At 34.9% G+C, this 19,715-nt stretch overlaps 1 protein-coding gene and 1 long non-coding RNA gene across 6 annotated transcripts in view; one reads left to right on the plus strand and one right to left on the minus strand.

The window, feature by feature from the left end:
- Positions 1-232: 232 nt before the first annotated feature.
- On the minus strand, positions 233-5,455 carry LOC143245004 (uncharacterized). The gene is made up of 2 exons (XR_013025424.1): positions 2,422-5,455; positions 233-610 (listed from the first exon to the last, which is right to left on the minus strand). It is a non-coding gene; the product is annotated as an uncharacterized LOC143245004 (long non-coding RNA).
- Positions 5,456-5,667: 212 nt separating this feature from the next.
- The window catches only part of LOC143245003 (uncharacterized), a 44,528-nt gene continuing 30,480 nt past the window's right edge, over positions 5,668-19,715 (plus strand). For all 5 annotated transcript variants that reach the window (XR_013025423.1, XM_076490720.1, XM_076490722.1 and 2 more), the window contains exon 1: positions 5,668-13,141. Coding sequence is in view for 4 of the 5 variants with exons in the window: in XM_076490720.1 (XP_076346835.1) it covers positions 5,668-13,141 (7,474 nt within the window). In the remaining variant the exon portion in view is untranslated. The remainder of the gene's footprint in view (positions 13,142-19,715) is intronic.

Raw genomic sequence — 19,715 nt, forward strand, 5'->3', positions numbered from 1 at the left:
ACTGTCAGTTTAGATGTTCGTTCTGTTTGAAACAGCAGTTGCGTATTTCAAGAATATCATGAATTTATGTAACATTAAGTATGAAATAGATACTTATTCTGATGAGAAATTTCTTAGCACTACTTACTCATAATATGACTTAAGGACAAATTTTATTTATTGACAAACTCACACAACTTAATTCAACAACCATTTAATCGGCTGCCGTTTTCAAAAGAAACTCTTTTCCAAAAATATCATAGTCTTTATTATTTCATATCTGTATAATTCTGAAGGTTAATTCAGATTTACTAGCTAATACACAACGATTTTGATATTTTACTACTTTACGAAAAAAAAAACTATACTTTCTACTAGATAGCGTTATAGTCTATTGTTTGTTTGTTTTTGAATTTCGTGCAAAGCTCTACGATGGTTATCTGCACTAGCCGTTCCTAATTTTGCAGTGAAAGACTAAAGGGAAGGCAGCTAGTCATCATCATCCACCGCCGATTCTTCCGCTACTCTTTTACCACTTTACAACGCTTCCACGGCTGAAAGGGCGAGCATATTTGGTGGGACGAGAATTCGAACCCTCGAGCGCCCTAATCACCTGGCAATGCCAGACCCGCTACAATATAACAAATATTAATAACATCTTTATGTATAATTTCGAAATTTGTATGTTTAAAACTGCACAAATAGTTATAGGTACTCTACTCACCATGGGCACCGAAACCCGGTTTCTAGAGTTCTGTGTCTGCAGACGTACAACTTAGGGAGCTTTTATTCCACTTTCAAATAATCAATGACATATTGTAATGTGTAACATCAACTTTTATTACATGAAATATTACGGAAAATACCAGACAGATGCATCGCTCGCGCTTTGCTTTTATAGAATTATGAATTGTACTGATTTCTTGGACTAATGTCGAAAACTGTTTATACCTGGGAGTTACGCGGAACAGTTAACATTCGTGATGAAAAAGAAAACAAAAACTCTATAATATAAAAGTACCAATTCAAGGATAACGTATTCCTTCTGGTGTATATATACGGTACCTTTAAGGAGGTTACTCATCTCCATATTCCTAGTTTGCTTCTTTTGTTTTATGAAGTATCTGCACACGTGACTTGAAAACGGATTCTGGGTAGAAAATTATCTTACAGAATCAGTTTGCACACACATATATACTCCCACAAAATTAATCAACTAAACTTCAATATATATATGTGTCTGTTTGTGTAGGCTGTTTTAATCACAACTTATTTCACATTGCATTAGTTGTGTATTATTCCATAAAATGTTCACAAAAATATTGCTATGTAGTTTAGGCCCAAAATAGAGAAGATAATAGTGCGTGAGTAGAGTAGACAGTTATCAGTTTTATCTGCTTGGAAACAGGTCGAGTGATACTCTTCATCACGTGATCTGTGACGATCGCTCGTGTGTTTTTTAAAGAATTATAAAGCCCATTTGGTATAGCATTCTATGTACGCTCCTTCTCTTGTTTGTTCTAAGATTGTTGATTTTTTGATAACAACGGTATAAAGGTAGGCTTTAATATATTCTGTGCAGCACTTTATGTGTAGTTACATATAGATCTTTGACTAGCAAAGTTAACCGTTATAGACACACAAGCAGACCAACGAGTTATTCTGGTCTTTTTACGGGTTCAGCTGGTGATACTTAAGTGAAGGCAAACTAGTATTAAAGTAAGTGGTATTGTTGGTTTGGTTGGGAAAGTATTACAACTTTTTACATTTCTCCCAGTTACTACATATTTTTACCTTTGCATCAGGTATTATGACTTTTAACCATTCTATCAAGTATTACAACTTTTCTTTTCACCAGATATTACAGCTTTTTTTACCTTTCTGTTAGGTATTATAACTTTTTACCTTTCAATCTATGCATATAAGATGAAGTGACGAAAATATAACAGTAAATTTACAGCCATATTTTATAGGTAAAAATATTCATTGCCATTTCATAAATGTAACGTTTGTGCAATATAAACAACGTACGTTTGTTTGGATATATTAGATTAACATAAATAGAGCAATATACAGTATACATATATCAACGTTTTCATTTTTAACCTGTGAATATATCATCACTTTTACCTGTCTGAAAATGATAACAAATATTATTGTAAATGTGCGATACCTACCTATTTTTAAAATGTTTAATAATTGTTATTAATCAGTAAATATAGTGACACCTACTAGATTAAAATACTCGATTTTAACAAGTATATTCAACTTGATTTATTCTTACGAATGTAACAACACTTGATTATTTATAAAAAGGAAAAAACAACTCTTATTTTTTTATTATGAACAGTGAGACTTGCCTACTTAAATATGTAATATTCATTCAAACTATGAATAAAGCAACTTTACATATTTAAACTGGATTTTAATAATAAAACTTACCAACAAGTTCGACATCAGTGTAATTTAAAGGTTACGAAAATTACAAATAGAACATCATTTGCTTATTTTCACAATGATTTCAGCGTACATGAACGTATTATTAGAACTACATCCAGACTTCAGGCTGTCTCGAGAGTTTGTGTTCGTTTGATTGAATATCGAGGGTTATCTACACTAGCCATATATAATTCAGAAGTGATAAACTACGAGGAAAGCAGTTAGTCAGTATCACACACCGACAAATCTGGGTTACTTTTTTTACCACTGAAATTTGATATTTACCCTAACATTATAACAACTACACATCTGAAATGCCAAACAAGTTCATTGATGGGTTTTGAATTTGTGAACCGTGGGTTACGAATCGAGTGCCCTAACTAACAGGCCATACCAGGCCTGATTATTTATGTTTGATTATTGACAGAATAACTATTTAATTCATTACTGACATAAAAAAAAAAATAATTTTATGAGATCTGGTGACCATGCTGTGTTGCCTAACTTGTATAATTCACTGGCTTTTGGTAAAGAACTATAGAATATCTCATAGTCTCACCAGGGTAAAACCTTGTCTAATGGATGTTTTGACATTCTTTGAAGATGCTACTGCGCATGTAGATGAGGGTGTTGGTGTGGATGTGGAGTATCGGGTTTCTAGAAAGCATTTGAGAAGCTTAATTATAATAATACTAGTTAATTCATGTGGGACACAACAATTTGAATTATGAGTATTGTTTTGATAGGAATAACCTTAACAGTATGATGTAAGAAAGTAATCTTGTTGTAATATTCGGCCAGTCTAACGCCATCCAAGCAGTGTGCTGTTGCCAATGGTAAGGGAAATAGGATATCTAGCAAAATATTGAATACAAGTCTAAAGAGGTTATAATATTATTTCATAGATCATTGCTTAGTCCACGTTTGAAGGATTGTGTTCAGTCTTGGGATCCTTAGCTAAGAAAGAACGTTGAATTGTTGGAATAAGTTCAGAAGAGAGCTTCTAGAAGGAAAATATTAGCATACAAGGATAGGCTAAGCTAGAGTTAGAGGGGATTTGATTTAGATGTTTAAGATTTTTAAGAGAACTGATAGTGTTGATGTAGTATTTTATTTCGTATTTAATGGTGAAGTTGGTAAGATTATGATACACAAATATAAATTTTAGAATGGAAAAAGTCATCTTTAATTTCCTAACAGAGCGTTTAACCTCTGTAACAGGTTGTCTTAGAATCTTTTATGGATGTAGTCAATTTAAAGGAATTCAAGGAAAACTTAATAAATATTTGAATGATAAAGGCTGGCTTTAAGGTTTTTATTTTAGGGGGGTACTTTAATTTAGTGAATAGAGCAGCCTAGATGGGCCAAAGATTCCCTGTTGTCCTTTCACGCTGTGTTACGTCACAATTATTCTAAATATTAGGCCTTCTTTATAATCATCTCGTACTACACTGTTGATGATAGAAAACCTTTGAGGCCGTTGCTTAGTTTTTCAATTACAAATAAGCCAAACAACGTACAAAATAAACAAAGGTCAATCGAAATTTCCAAATCATAGCCAAGACAAGGGAAAGCCACTTTTATAAATTAATCCCATTTTTTCCACTTTTCCTTCCACCATCACACACACACACACACACTTCATTGCTACCTAAATCTGGTATCTGATGATCACTTATGCAATTTGAAATGGCTGATAATTCAACCTACAGTGACCTCTTATAATTTTATAAATGGCTGATAATTCAACCTACAGTGACCTCTTACAATCTTATAAATGGCTGATAATTCAACCTACAGTGACTTCTTATAATTTTATAAATGGCTGATAATTCAACCTACAGTGACTTATAATCTTGTTTCCCTTGTCATTAAGAAATAAGACACATAGTGGAAAACGCTCTGTATTGTTTATAACCTATGGCTAGATCCTCAAAAGACATTCACATGGATGGTTATAGAAGTGATGAAAACTAGCTACTTACAACTGTCTAATTACAGTAGGATATCGTGAACTGCTAAAATGTTTTCTCAAAATGTCGTTATAAATATGTGGATTCACTTCCGAAACAACGGCACCCATATAAGGCAAATTATGAATCAAAACAGAAGAAAACTGTTGTCCGTTGATTATTAGCTGCCACAATTATAGGGTATTTAACTGACAGTGAATAAAAGGCAAACGAAACTGGAACATTGGAATGTAGAGGTAGTTAGAAGCATTATTTACTTGTGCGTCAAATACTCAATAAGATTCATTATACTCATATAAAAATGTAAAATTGCTCACCTGTAATAATGCAAAAACACATTCAATGGACCCGTGACATGTGGAACAATATTCTTTTTACAGACAAATCATGCTTTGTTCTACAGCCAGATGATGAGCCGAAATCAAACGAATGGAGTCTGTGATGAGATTCAGGCCAGTTTTCATACATCAGTGTAGCACATATAGAATTGGTGAAAGTATGGTGTGGACAGTAATAAGCATTTTTAGACATGCCAAACCCTACTGTTGCGGGATGGTACTTTTAATGCTACATTATATAACACATTGTAATACTTAAATAAATCAGTGCTAGGCAAGATTGCTGCTGTCGTAATTTGTACTTTAGTAATAATTAATAATAAAATCAACCAGTAGGCAAGAGAGAAGCGCAAACTTTTTACTGCTGTTCTTTACTGGTCAGTAATTAATGTTTAGGTATGTCAGAGTGGTGTTATGTAACGTTGAAAAGTAAAACATTTACTGCTATTTTTTAAACTTGTATTATATTTAATTTGCACCAATGAATAAATAATGTTTAACAATAAGTACGATGTAAGGTGAAAAATGTAATATTACTTGTACTGTTTAACTTATTCTGATTGATAACTAACGTTTAATTCTTCCAGTGTAGAAATATGTGACGTAGGAAAGAAAAAGCCTATACAGTTATTGCAGAACTTTAATACTAATGACATCGTGTTTGTAATTTTGATTAGTATTAGCCTTAAACAACTTTATTTTATGATTTTTTTTTCTCTAGTGACTTATGTTTAGTTAACAGAAAAAGGCTCAACTTTACCGAAACAAAGAATATCTCACGTTTCACGTAATGAACATGGGGAGAAAATAGTTCAGGAAGTTGCCTGGTGAGGGAGACGTAAAATCAACAGATCCACCTGGAACTAGCTCGCGTAAGAGACAGATACGCTTTTCGTTACGGTGACGTCATCGAAAGTCTTCCACGATTGGTTGCGGTCATGTGGGAAACAATGAGTGACTTCCCCGTAGAACAAATAAGTATAGTGGTACTGCTGTCGGTGCTCTTGTCGTATTTTACCTGGTGCATTGTTAGGTTTGGATTACATGAGCTTCGTAGAACTATACAGTGGCATGATGTTTCTTTGCGCGTTATGACTGCACATGGACAGTCCGATTCTTATTACTGTGAATCAACATACGACGATAAGTTATTTTCATGGCATCATCATGAAGATTGTGATGACGAGTTTATTCACTCAGCTGTCGAATTAGGGAAACAAGATGAAGAAGACCTCACACCTGAAGAACGCCATCTTATTCTGTTGTATGCTAACAATAATAACCCGGATGTGCCCTGCTTGCCGGACTTCGACTATGGAATCTCAAGATGTCTGGATACCATAGAGGAGGAGAACTTGGAAGACTTACACAGTCTAAGTGATGGAGGTTCCTTTGAATGGAGGTCATGGGAGAGTCAGAGTACGGGGTCTGGTGACGATTGTGTTACTGTGGTGGAGGTGTCTCTCGGTGGACGACGGAAACAGGAGATTTCTGCAAGTCCTGTTCTGGAAGCAAAATCAGTGACTGTGTTTCAAACCAGTGATACACATAGTGTTGAAGAGGATTTCGAGTATAGCAGTGGGATTCACGATCCTGATGAGTTGAGAGTAAATGAAGCAAGCAGTTCTCAAGTGACTGCGTTTGAAACCAGTGATACACGTACATTTGGAGAAGGTTTTGAGTATAGTCGTGAGATTCACGATCCTGACGAACTGAGGGTAAATGAAGCAAGCAGTTCTCAAGCGAATGTGTCTGATTATAAAGATAAATTAAGTATTGAAGGTAACGACTGTACGACACGAAATGAAGTAGATACGCGTGGAGATGTATCTGAGTGTCGTGTGGATAAAGTGCAACGTTCTACCCGGTTAATAAAACAAGAAGCTAGTAATAAGTCTTCGACGAAAGTGCTTAAGTTTCCTACACAAACTGTGGATGTTTCTGAAACTGGTCAATTACTTAATGTCGAAGATAAAGATGGCGACTGGTTCGAATTGGATACTGACAAAACAACTGATAGTTATCATGATGGAATCGACACACCCATCCCTAATGTTCTTTCATTATCAGACAACTACAGCAGGTGCAAGGTGGAATCTTTTAACAGTTGGCAGCGGCAAACAACATATGGCTGGGACCTGGAACATTTCTCTACAGAAGGGGAGGAAAGAAGAGATTTCATCAACCTACCTATTCTACCAAATACCTCCACAATACACGGTAAACATACGCACTTGCCATGTGTATCAAAAAGTGAAATGACATTGCGTCAGAATAACGTAATTTCATTACAACCCACAGAAACGTCGTCCGAAAATTCACCAAATAACCAAACCCAGTCTTCTAGCAGCTCATCATCTTCTAATTTAAATGCGTTTAACGAAAAATATGAGGGAAATATGTTCACGAGAAGCGACAAGTTCCCACCATATAGAGATAGTGTGAAACGTCTACCTGAAAGGGGTGATTATGGAGATAATCCTAGTAATGTAATTAGATCTACTCAAATGAAAACTAGCCTGTACTTGAACGATTTTGATGAAAACGTTTTGGCGCATAATTATAGTTCCATTTTATCGCGGACGAACGGCGAACTTTGCCCAGAGATAGAAACGTGCCTAGGGTCCGAGAAATCGACCTTTTCAGAAAGCGACCACGCTGAGGAAGGAGTAACATGGGAAGATAATCGTGGAAAAACACCAAACAAAGGTTTTTCGTCAAGACATGATGAAGATTACTCGTCTAAAGGGTCAACACTTCACGACCACAACGTAGCAAAAGAATACAACCCACGGCTGACTGAGTTTGGGAACAACGACCTCGGGGTAAGGACATTAGCCCTACCGATATGTGACAACAACCACACTAGCGACATGGATCCGGTATCAAATCAATCAGATCAGGTCAGCAAACAAAGTGATTTTTGCAGACAAATTCTTTTAGAGACAGATCGAACTAAAAATTATGACCAAAATACTACAAACCAAGAAGCACAGTACCTTTCAAACTTAGTAGATGCACAAAGTTTTACCTGTACTTTAAAATTCATTGAAGAAATCGGAACTAAGTATGTTCCTATGAAACACGACTATAAGAAAATCATACCTGATCGGGAGACAGGTGATACAGACGACTTTCAAACAGAGGACGTCGGATGTAAAAAAAACCGGAAGTATGTGACACTTTCTGCTAGTGGAAGAGCAGAAAATCGTAACACACGTGACGACTTATATCAGAGCAACGTATCGATTTGTATGACCAAAAATCACCAAAAAGTACATAAAAATGAGCATTGTCTGTCAACAGAAGTTAAACAAAATAAAAACTTCGAGAAATATGAGACAAACACTTTTTGGCCACAAAAAATCGTGAAGACTGGTGAATTAATATCCAGTAATTGTTGCAAAAACAGTAAGGAGACTTTAGGTTTAATGCAGAGAGAGCTAAGTGGTGAAATACTTCAGAAAAATAGTTGTCATGACGATAGATCAAACAGTACCAACCATGTCTTATTGACCGACACCGAAGAACATGCGCCAGTAACTGTTTACCTGTCCAATAGAATGGGCACGACTAGACAGAAAGGAAACGTTGAACAAGATGCGCCATCATCTGTAATAGAGCTCCATTCTAATAATGTTGACCTGTACGAACAAGCACATTCTCCGATCCGTTTAACTTTGGAATCTATTAACGCAACAGAGAATAGACTAGAAAAACCCGATTATTTAAATATAGCACCAGGAGTAAGCGTATTAAGTGTATTAAATGAAATAAAATGTGAAGAAAATAAGAAAATTGATACTAAAGATGAGAATAAAACTATCTATTTGAAAGAAGACGAAAGCTGTATGTTGACTGAAAACCTTCATACAGTCTCTGATGATCAAGTAATTGTTGACCATACTATGGTAGAACGTTATTCTGAGTTTCGTTGTAAAGAAGAAGACGGTTCTTCAGAAAATAAAGAAAAACCAGGTTCTAGTTCAGATATCATGAATACTCAAAATGCGTTCCGGGAAGAAGGTCTAGAGTCATCGAATATGAAATTGACGTTGAAAAACGATTCCAAGCATACCGAGAAATATTGTGACAAATATTGCTCCTATGCAAAAATGTTCATCGGTGACCACGTGAATTTGGACCACGACTTAATTACTAAAACTGACAGCATAACAGGGGGTCAAACCTTTAGTTTAAGTAACAGAAAAAAACGCATACAGAAGCTTCTGGAGAGAGACAATAAACGAAAAGCCCGGATGTGTAACTTATCTTCGCAGGAAACGACATCTGAACAATTTTTCTTTCCTGCGCATAATTGTCAAACTACGACGAACTTTGATGGATCTTTCAACTGCAGGAACGAAAATAATTTACACAGCACGAATACAGTTGGAAATTTTAAATCATCTTTATTTCTGCCTACTGATAAAATAAGTGAAAGAATAAACACTAAACCAAAATTTGATGTTACGGTGGCTCCATCTGTTGATAATTTATATAATAATATCCTTCCGCATTATGAAAAACAAGAGTGTACATCGACAATAATACTTGGCGAACGTCAATCTCCTGAAGGTTCGGCAGCAGTACCTGAGCAAGAAGAGCCCGTAAGGCTTTTTAGACAAAATTTGAGAGAATATGTTGTTCCTGTCAGCTCTTTGGATATAATTTATAGCTCTGATGCAATTTTCAATGAAAATAAAAACGAAAATAAACAGTTAAGTAAACACAGTATTTCATCTCACAAAACAGACAATTTTACAGAAGATAAGCATCATAACATAAACCAGCAAATAGAAATAAAAGATGAAAAGATGGAATGCCAAACTTATCAAGATATATTTGGTCAAAAAGACATTAAAAAGAGTGCAGTGATACCTATCAATGACATATGCTATAACAATAGTTTTTCACAACACACCAATCTGTGTAATCCTGTTGACAATGAAATACAGCAACATGATTTGAAGAAACCAGAAACAAATGACGTTAAAATCATGACCGGGAAATATTTCAATTTCACTTCAGAAGCAAAACAACCATTAAAGGAAAATTATGAACTCAATAATAGTTCGGACAATGACATCATAACCTTAGCAAACGATAAAAGTTCCCAGGGTGTAATGAAAACTAAGATTCATTCTAAAAATTATTCATTAATAGCGTCTAAAACTTTATTTCCTACTACCTTGAATACATTAGAAAAGAAGCAAAATTTTCTATCGACACATTGTAACACCAAGGAGGATATTGTTAATCCTTGTATCACATTTGATTATGCCACCTACTATACGGCCACAGCTAAGCCTAAAGCAAATAACGCACACAATACAAAGACAGGAATGGGAAGGTCAACCCCTAATATTTCTACAGTTGATTTATCGGCAACTTTCATGCCAGGTAAAGAATCTGACAACTACCAGTCTGAAAGTTCTGTATTCCGGCGGGAACTAACATTAGATGAAGGCAAGTTAGTCCGACGTCGCAGGACACGCAGTTCTCCAGATCTTCGACAGTTCGGCAATGCTACCCAGCGTCTTGATTCAGCTCCAATCTCCGCTTTATTGTCCAAGCCGGTAAGCGAGAGAATTCAGAGTTATCTGGAACAGCAGACAAAATCTAAAGGATTTATTGTACCTCCGGGCGAAAAACTCAGCCGTCTGAGACGACAATGTAACAGCATCGAAAGTGTAAAAGAGAAAGCTGCTAGGTTCGAGGCTAAGAAAGTTCTGCCGAACGAGTGCCAGGTGTCGTGTGCACTTAAACAGTCACGTAGAGAAGTTGAAGCTAACGGCATAGTGAATAAGGTAAAGTTACAGAAGTCCACCGTTCTGCAAAAACCAAGTGCGAAAGCGTTAACGCCACAGAAATATCGTATTTTTTCCGCTCCGAATAGAAAGGAGTCACAAACCTCATGTTCAGAAGTAATTTCATTGAACGAAAGAGAAGTTTCACAAATTCCTGCAAGAGCCGAGTCAGATTCCTTAGCCATAGCCACCTCTCGGGATAATTCACTGTTTAAACTGATTGACGGGCCAGTTTATCCTAACAGCGACAGCATTCAAAATGTCGGATCCGCGCAAGGAATAACGTCAGAATATGACGTTGACAACATGGTATTATCGGACAACAAATATAATAATAAAGGAACATCTAGTTACATAGCTTCAAATGCAAATAGTAACGAGTTAATTAATCAAAGAGGAGAAGTGAGTTGTGATAATGAACATGGAAGTGTTACTCATTCGACTAATGTTTATAAAACCAAAACAGGCGAAATTAACTTGACTGTTTCAGGAGTAGAAGAGGCCAAAAATACAAAAATATCGGAGCCAGGTGGTTTTAATACTCTTTCTCCAATTGAGTCTTATCAGTCATCAAAGTTAAGCATTTCAGTTAATAACAATGTGATGTCACTGGAGGACACACTCGAACGAGATCCCAGTCCTACAAAAGTATCTGTTAAAGAAACCGAGGATAACAAAAACCTCGCAGGTACCCAAGAAAGAAGTTTTGCGTCAGCTCAACTACACAGAGGAGTCAAGAGCCGGATACTTAATGCTAGAAAACAGTTTTTTAATGAAGTGAAAAATTCAGAAACATATCAGTTCGATAAAGAAAAAGTTGGCGCTCTAGAAAGACTAGAGAGTTTCCGGCGTGGGATACACGCAGAAAGAACAAAGCTTTTACTTAGTACCCCTGACTTGGCTGCTTCGGTAGAAGCTGCTGTAAAAAGTTTCCGAAGGACTGATAATGGCCTATATAACGGTGGAAGACGGGAGAACGAAGAATATGGCAGAACCTCTTTTCAAGTGAAGTCCTACCAAATATGTAATGAGGACATCGTTTGGCCTTCATGTGTGAAAACAGCTAGTCGGGAAGCTTCTGTACGAGAGAGAAGCAAAAGTTTGGGATACCTTGAGACAAACGTGGACACTTTAGAGTCACATGAGGTGTTGGAAACGAATATTGATAATATGAACAACTTCCCACAACAGGATAGTTTACTTTCTCGTACACGAAGCATGGCAATCTTGCCGGAAGATAGCCTAGCTCAGCACCATTCCACGATATTAGACGCTTCACGTGCACGAAGTATGGATTATTTGTTGGATGAAGAGAATCGTCAGGCTATCTTACCTCCCGAAAACACCTTATACTCTTCAAAAACCAGGTCTGAACATGAGCTAATTATAGAGCGATCACTAAGGAAACTTAATCTACCTGATTGGTGCAAAGGGACCGCCAAGGAAGGTTTTATTCTTAGACGTGGGGAGGGGCGACGCCCCACATGGCAGAGATTGAATTCCAGGACTCCATCTTCTACCAGTTTAACGTCCAGTAGCATGCTTGGCAGAAATGTAGTAATTCCTAAAAGGGTGACTCTTCCAGACTGGCGATATGTTGAATCGCTGAAGTCGTCCAGAGAAAGTCTGGCTGTGACTACTTTAGGATCAGTTTCTACTCAAGAACATTATCCTTTGTCCAGATGGAGCAGTTCACGCCTTTCAACCTACAGTGCTCCTCCACACAGCACTTGGACAGGATATCGTTCTATCAAGAAGCCCTACTTAGGATGGAGGGCAACCATGATGAACCCATCAAGTAGTGATACCATCTTTGCTTCAGCAAGTCACAGTGACCGTGACCTGGCTGTGAAGCACGATAATAGTCCTTTAAATAATGACAGAGACAGTCCAGTTGAATTTTCGTCTTCCTCTCATCTCTACTCCAGCGATATGCAGAGAAGATGGAATTCTGTTTGCCCAAGTGATCTGCAAGGGAATTTGACTGTTCACAGACCTCGCAAATATGCTTCTCCACAGGATTATTGTAAGTTTGAAAGCTGCTCTGATAATGAGGCAGATACAGAATCTATAATTTCACATGTTGATAAACTCTACTCTACCTTCCAGAGTAGTTCTAACACAACTACAAATCCTTCTAAAAAATCAACCCATTCTCAATATTCAATGATCGGGAAACATTCTGCATCAAGGAGCCCTAACAGGAACACGTCAGATTGTGCGAGGTCAGAAAGAAGTGACAGCTCTTTTGGAGTGGCTGAAGATTTTAGTAAAAAGTCATTTCTAGGAATCCGTGGATTTGAAGAAGTAATACATAAAAATAACATTAGTAAAGATCGATATCCACATGTTCCTAAGAATTCTGAAAACCAATTGACGATAGACATCAACGATAAAATAACATCTAAGTTAACCCCAAGAGACAAAGAACCTAAAATGAGCAATGACCAACAGGTCATTTGGATGGAATCGTCATTCGTTGGTCGACGGCCCACTACATCGATGGTTGTACTACCATCCACTCTTGGTACCAGTTGTGAAGATGATGAGACCCGTAAGCAGCACCCAATCACAGACAACTCTAACAGCTATCCAAATCACGGTGAGTACCTGGTCCGTGATTTTCGAAGGTATGGAATCGCGCTTTAGTATCACGCATGCTCCAAAGCTTGGGAGCCTGGAGTTTCACGATATAACAAATGTTGTAGTATGGAGTAAAGTAGGCGTAGTTTTAAGTGCCCTTTAAATTTAACATGAAGCATTTTAATATGAAGTAATCTTCAAATTACAACCTCTTTATGTATTGTCCACTACCTGTGGGGCCCATGTATTGCACCATACTGAGTAATTTCTTTCTTTTAAAGCACAGAATAGTTGTGAAGAATTGAAGAAAAACTGGGTGAAATAACTTATTTTTTTTGTAAAATATTTGGGAAACTTTGGCACTAATTAATGGGAGTTATTGCAATATTAACGTTACTTTTGTTTAATCTTTTTGCGGGGCTCATATGATTTTAGGGAATGCGTAACCAATAATGTCATGAATCCACAGACAATATAATGAATATATAGTGTACAAACGTATGTCTAAAAAGTCCACCGCTAATTTGAGGGTTAATCTGGCTGTAATATACATATCCAGATATTTCTGTTCTATTTTGTTCCCAGTTGTAAAAATAGATATATTTGGTCTATTTGCCTGCTTTACACCATGCTGCACACATTATGACAGTGTTTGGAGATGGCTGACTTTGATAAATGATACAGATGCAGAAGAAGTAGTCAGAATTCTTGTCATGATGTCATCTTTCTTTTCCCCTAACAACGACAACATTTATTTGCATGCATGCTGCATCACTGTCTTTCATTTATTTAGGTACTAAGTACTCAGTTTCGAATGTTTTTACGTAATTATAATTTTATCTATTTATACTTAACACCAAATAAAAACGTGTCTTAATCAATAATCTATGATTAAAGTTGTCATGTGAGATTTATAGATTCTATAGTAACTTTTATATTATTTTATATTATTGTATATAATAGTAACTGGCATTTTTTAAAAAAATAATTGCTCAAAATCAACTATCATAAAAAACAATTAAGTGATGAGAATGTTTTGTTTTATTGGAATTGTGCCATTATAATTCGGTATTAAATAACAATGGTTGTACAAAATCAAAGTTGCACTATATTTACGACGATTTCGGTTGCTAGACAGTTTGTATTCGAGTATAATAAATAATTATAACCGTTGCTTTCTTACCCGTAGTGAGTTTCATTACGCACCGCACTCGGAACATTAAATTGACAAGACTCGACATATTTCAAATATAATGTTTGCGCTAAGTTTAGGCCTATGCTTTGAACTCTTTATTTTGTAGTGGTGCATTTAATATGTATGTAAGAGTTGAAACATTACGGTTCATATCGATGTGTTCCTTATTTTCGTATTTAGTTCAACCCTCAAAATTTTGTAGTTTATAAACATATATGTGTGTGTGTGTGTATTCAATGTGATGGACAGAAGTTTAAATATCACGCAGTAGATGATATTCAGTTCACCTAGTAGAACTGCAATTGTAATGGAGTAAGTTGTGTCTTACTTTTATCTATTTTTCGATTCTGAAGTGAATAGTTTTCTTATTAATATTACATTGTACAGGTGCGAAACTCAACGTCAATGATACATTTTATCAAAATTTGGTTCTAAGAGAAGCACTTAATACTTTTTATTACAAATAACGTCAGAGTGACTAGGCTATTATCTAATTTGCAACGAATCTGTACACAGCGAAGAAAAACAGTTAATCCATTTCATTAAATTTGTTAAAAGTGGCTGAATCATTATATAATTTGTTCAGAACGTGTACACATAAGAGCAACACTTAATCATTTTCACGTAACTGGAAGTGACTAACTTGATAATTTACACAAAACACACATCTAGAGAGAAAATAATCCATTTTACGTACGTAGGCCTAAGTAACTAATGTGATACGTTATACAGCACACACATTTGAGAAAAGCGGTAACTAGTTTTGACAAACGTGGAAGTTATTAAACTGACTGATGTTATTCAGAACATATGCACAAGGGAAGCAGTTAATCCATTCAATAATGTGGAAGGAAATAAGTTGCACGGAACTCATATAATAGAAACAGTTAATTATTTTCGTGTGATGTAAGAGTGACAAAGATAGTATTTGTTGTACAAAGGACTATTTCATAAGAAATAAATGTCTCCAACTATGTCACATCTTATTAAAATGTAAAATGATTTTATATAAATGGATTAAGGGACTAATGGGCTAATAAATCGAGATTTTTTGGCACACTTAAAGTATTTAGCATATGAACAAAATTTGACTAATACAGCTCAACCTTCAGAACTAAAAAATATACCAGTTTTGTTTCATTTTAAATTATGATATTATACATTTTAAGTCTTGGTAGAATGAGTTTAAACCATGAAGTTATGAGCATTTCTTTCATGCATTTAAGAGTTTTAAACATTATTCATCTCGTGATCACGTGACCTTCGCAAGTTTTCGTTCTTGAGTGAATATTTTTACTGCAGAATGAAAAAAGACGTTTAAAGCAGGTAGTTTATATTTATGAAGACAGTTCTACTCATCAAGTCGTAATATTCACGTTAAAGAAAGTTTCCTTAACTTTGGGCTCATATTCACAGCCATGACATAGATAGTAACGTAGTTTGAACTTTGAATATACGTAATAAAAATTAAAATTTGTAAATGTTTTAGTTTAATCAAATACAACACATATAATTTTCTCCAGTTAGTGGGAAAACATCTAGAAATTTCCCTTGTCACTTTTGTTTTTACTTTTTTATCAGTCGATTCCACGAATAGTTTAAAGACGAAGTATGACCTGTTTACTAAAGCTGACAAAAATATAGTTACTTGTGTAATATCTACCAAATTATCAATATTCTTAGTTTCTGCATGATTTTATTATCTTTACTGGAAAATTCTGTTGTTTTTTTTAGGACGCGAATAACTATAAATTGTTCTAGCGAACTATATTTACAACTCAAATAAATTTTAACTACTGTAGAATAGATCTCGCGAAACTGGTTATACAATTTCGTAACCCGTAATTACATTTTCTACAAAAGAATACGCCAAGCAAACAGTCTTGAAAAATAAGATAAACCACATCATTTTATACGAATTTGGGAATTGCACTCTAACAAAAATAACGCAATTCAGTTTGAAGATTCAAAGAGAGAGGACAGAATTTCATAAGTAGATGAATTGTCGGTTTCCATATACTGAAAGAAAAAATAAAACATTTCTTAGTAGTAATCTGCTGTAAGAGCTGTGGATTAATTAATCAAACACAAAAATATTTCAAACATAAAATATTGAGGTGACCCATTTTTGCTCTCGTCTTTAGAAAACGACAATGATATTCTTGATTTACAATGTTATAACTCAGAATTTGATTCATAGTGCACACGAAAAGCAGATAACCCATTGTGTAGTTTTGCCCTAAACAAACTCTCTTAAAATACGTATAAGTGCTTGTCCTATAGAGAACCTGGAACATTTAACCCGTACAATGGGATATAACAAAAAGTGAGCGAAAGTTTTCATCTCCTCTGAACTAAAAAGGGATAAAGATATTTTGATATATCGACTTGTATTAACTTACACAAAACTGCAGCAGCACTCTCACAAGAGTATAAAAAAACAGTTTCAGTTGTATATAAAGGAATTTCATACTACTCCCAATTAATAGACAAATAACTTTTGGAAAGACCATAAACTTAAGCCCTGAGAACTGAGTTTACGTGTATGTAATGAGTCTTATCACTGTCTTAAGAGGTATTTCATAGATTTAAAGCTTATTAAGAATTATATAAGTCATTAATGTGAACATTCTACTTGAAACATTCAGTAATATCAAATATCAAGCTAAGCAGCAATACATGTTTTAAATTTTTTACTTATTTGTAAAATGTTAAATAAGGATGGATCTTCCATATTAATGAAATATATATATATATACGTTTTTAAACGCATTAGCTATTGTTTTGTAATTAATGTTTAGAAACGTAAATAATCTTAAAACAGGAAGTTTATTCAATTTGTTAATTCAAAAATGATACACGAATAGTGCAGTTAAATTTGGTTCTTTCTATTTTGTCGTTATATTTTCAACATATCTTTTATCAATGAATAACAGGTTCATTCCTATGACTCCATTCTCTTTCCATTTCTGCGCATATATTAAAACGATTTTAAGTACTGTAAACTGTGAGAACATTTGAATCACGATTTAATCTGATTACTGAAATTGCTTAACGTGGAGGAAGAACAAATTATCTCATGTGACACTTTAACATGGACAAATGGTGTAACCCCAGAAAACATAGCATTTGTGGTTTTCGACTGGATATATTTCTAGAATATACGTGGTAAACCTGCAGACATATAATGTATGTGTATGAGAGACTTAAGATTTTAACAGATATAAACCTACACTCACCAGGCATACACTAGGGGATGTAGTCCCACGGTTCCTACATCTACATATAATAAAATCGGCGTCTTAACTCATTTTTAGCCGAGGCATAGCAACTTATGGAACAACTCTGAGTTATTGTTTTTTTAAGTACAAACTTTTAACTCATAACTGTAATTACAGTTTTGGACTCAGGAGGTCTCATAGATCTTTGAGATCTTGGGCGTGATCAAATACATCAGATGAACGGGTTTGACCCTTTAAATCCAAGCCTGTAATTAGTTGTCAGATCGGTCAAAAGATGACTGCACTATGAGCTAAAGGTTTGTAAAAAAATATAACAAACTCAGAGCCGTTTTATGAGTCGCGGCTGAAAAGGTTTCATTGATTAATTACTCTAACCGTGCTTAAAGAATTTCAAGTGTCGCGGCTATTCAAGACTCCCTCTTGTTTAAACCTAAATTTATATAATATACAACTTTTACTAGACTTAAATGTGTATAAGAAGAATTCGGATTAATTGATTCCTTACTAGACTTAAACTGATATAATAACTTTAAGATGCTGCTGAGTCTTACTAAACTTATATTGATTTGATGTTTTGAAACACAATTACGTTTTACTAGACCTAATCTGGTATTATAACTTTAAGACACACCTGACCCTTACTACACCTAAACTGATATGATAATTTTATGTTGTAACTGAGCCTTACTAAACCTAAGGTACCCCGCTGGTACAGCGTTAAATCTACGAATTTACAACGCTAAAGTCAGGGGTTCAATTCCCATCGGTGGACTCAGCAGATAGCCCGATGTGGCTTTGTTATAAGGAAAACACGCTAAATCTAGATCTTTATGATTACTTTAAAATACAAATGAGCCATACTAGACTTATGCTGATGTGATTACTTTAAGACACAGCTGAGCTTTACTAGATTTATACTAATATAATAACTTTGAGATACAAATGAGCCTTATTAGAATTAAGCCTGTAAGGTGACATCTAAGACGTAATATCATTTTATTCTAATTAAACTGGTATAATTATATTAAGGTATATGCGTTACTATATAACTATATTTTTCTTTTCAGAGGTAGTTTTGTGCTAATATCATATAAATAAATATTTAACAATTAGAGTTAGCAGTATACTCCAAGAAACTAAATACATTCTCAATATAACTGTTCCGAAAATATTCTAGTTAAATACAAGTGTTTAGAAATAGACTAAAATGTATTTTTATATCTTTTTTTAAACATTTAGGTTAGTTAACAAGAATATTTAGACATTGAGTAAATAAATATACACGTTTATCGACGTGAATGTTTCATTATATTCCTTATAAAAATAGACAGTACAAAAATAATTATTTTCTTAATCTTATTTTGTTATAATATTATTTTCAAACTCATTTATTAATTACTTATTTTCTTAATGTAATATGATAATTTTACGTCAAACTATCAACAGTATATAAACAATTTTCTGATAGATTGTTTAGGCAGAGTATTTATGTTATTCATATAACTTCTTTGTATCGTTTTTCCACCCAGCGCTTAGTCGCCATTACTGTCACTAACTATGGGCGTTATTCCCGTTTCTCTTACATCTTCTGCGCTTGCTCCATGAGAGAAATGAGAATCAGTCAACGCTATGTGACCTTTTGTACAGAAATGAACGATTGTAAAGAATATGGAGAGAGTTAATATTGAAAAATGAGAATAGCACTAAAAGAAAGAAATGCGAATCGGTTGAAAGTTTGTTTTGAATTTATCGCAAAGCTACACAAGGACTATCTGCGCTAACCATCCTTAATTTAGCAGTGTAAGACTAGAAGCAGGGCAGTTAGTCATCACCACCCACCGTCAACTCTTGGACTACTCTTTTATCAACGAATAATGGAATTGACCATAACATACTCACGGCAAAAAGGGCAAATAGGTTTGGTGTGATGTGACAAGGAATTGAACCTGCGACCCTCCGATTGTGAGACGAGTTCCCTCAACATTTGGTCATGCCAGACCTAAAGAAGCCATAAAATCTGACAGTTGTAATATCAACAAAAGAGTGAAGGGTTAACATTTCCATAAGTGTGAGTCATAAGCTGAATATTGTTCATAGGAATATTACTCTTCCTGTGTATACGTGAATAATTACAACAACAACGTTTAGTAAAGTAA

This window comes from Tachypleus tridentatus, chromosome 2 (genome assembly GCF_004210375.1).
Source record: "Tachypleus tridentatus isolate NWPU-2018 chromosome 2, ASM421037v1, whole genome shotgun sequence".
NCBI classification, from domain to species: domain Eukaryota; kingdom Metazoa; phylum Arthropoda; class Merostomata; order Xiphosura; family Limulidae; genus Tachypleus; species Tachypleus tridentatus.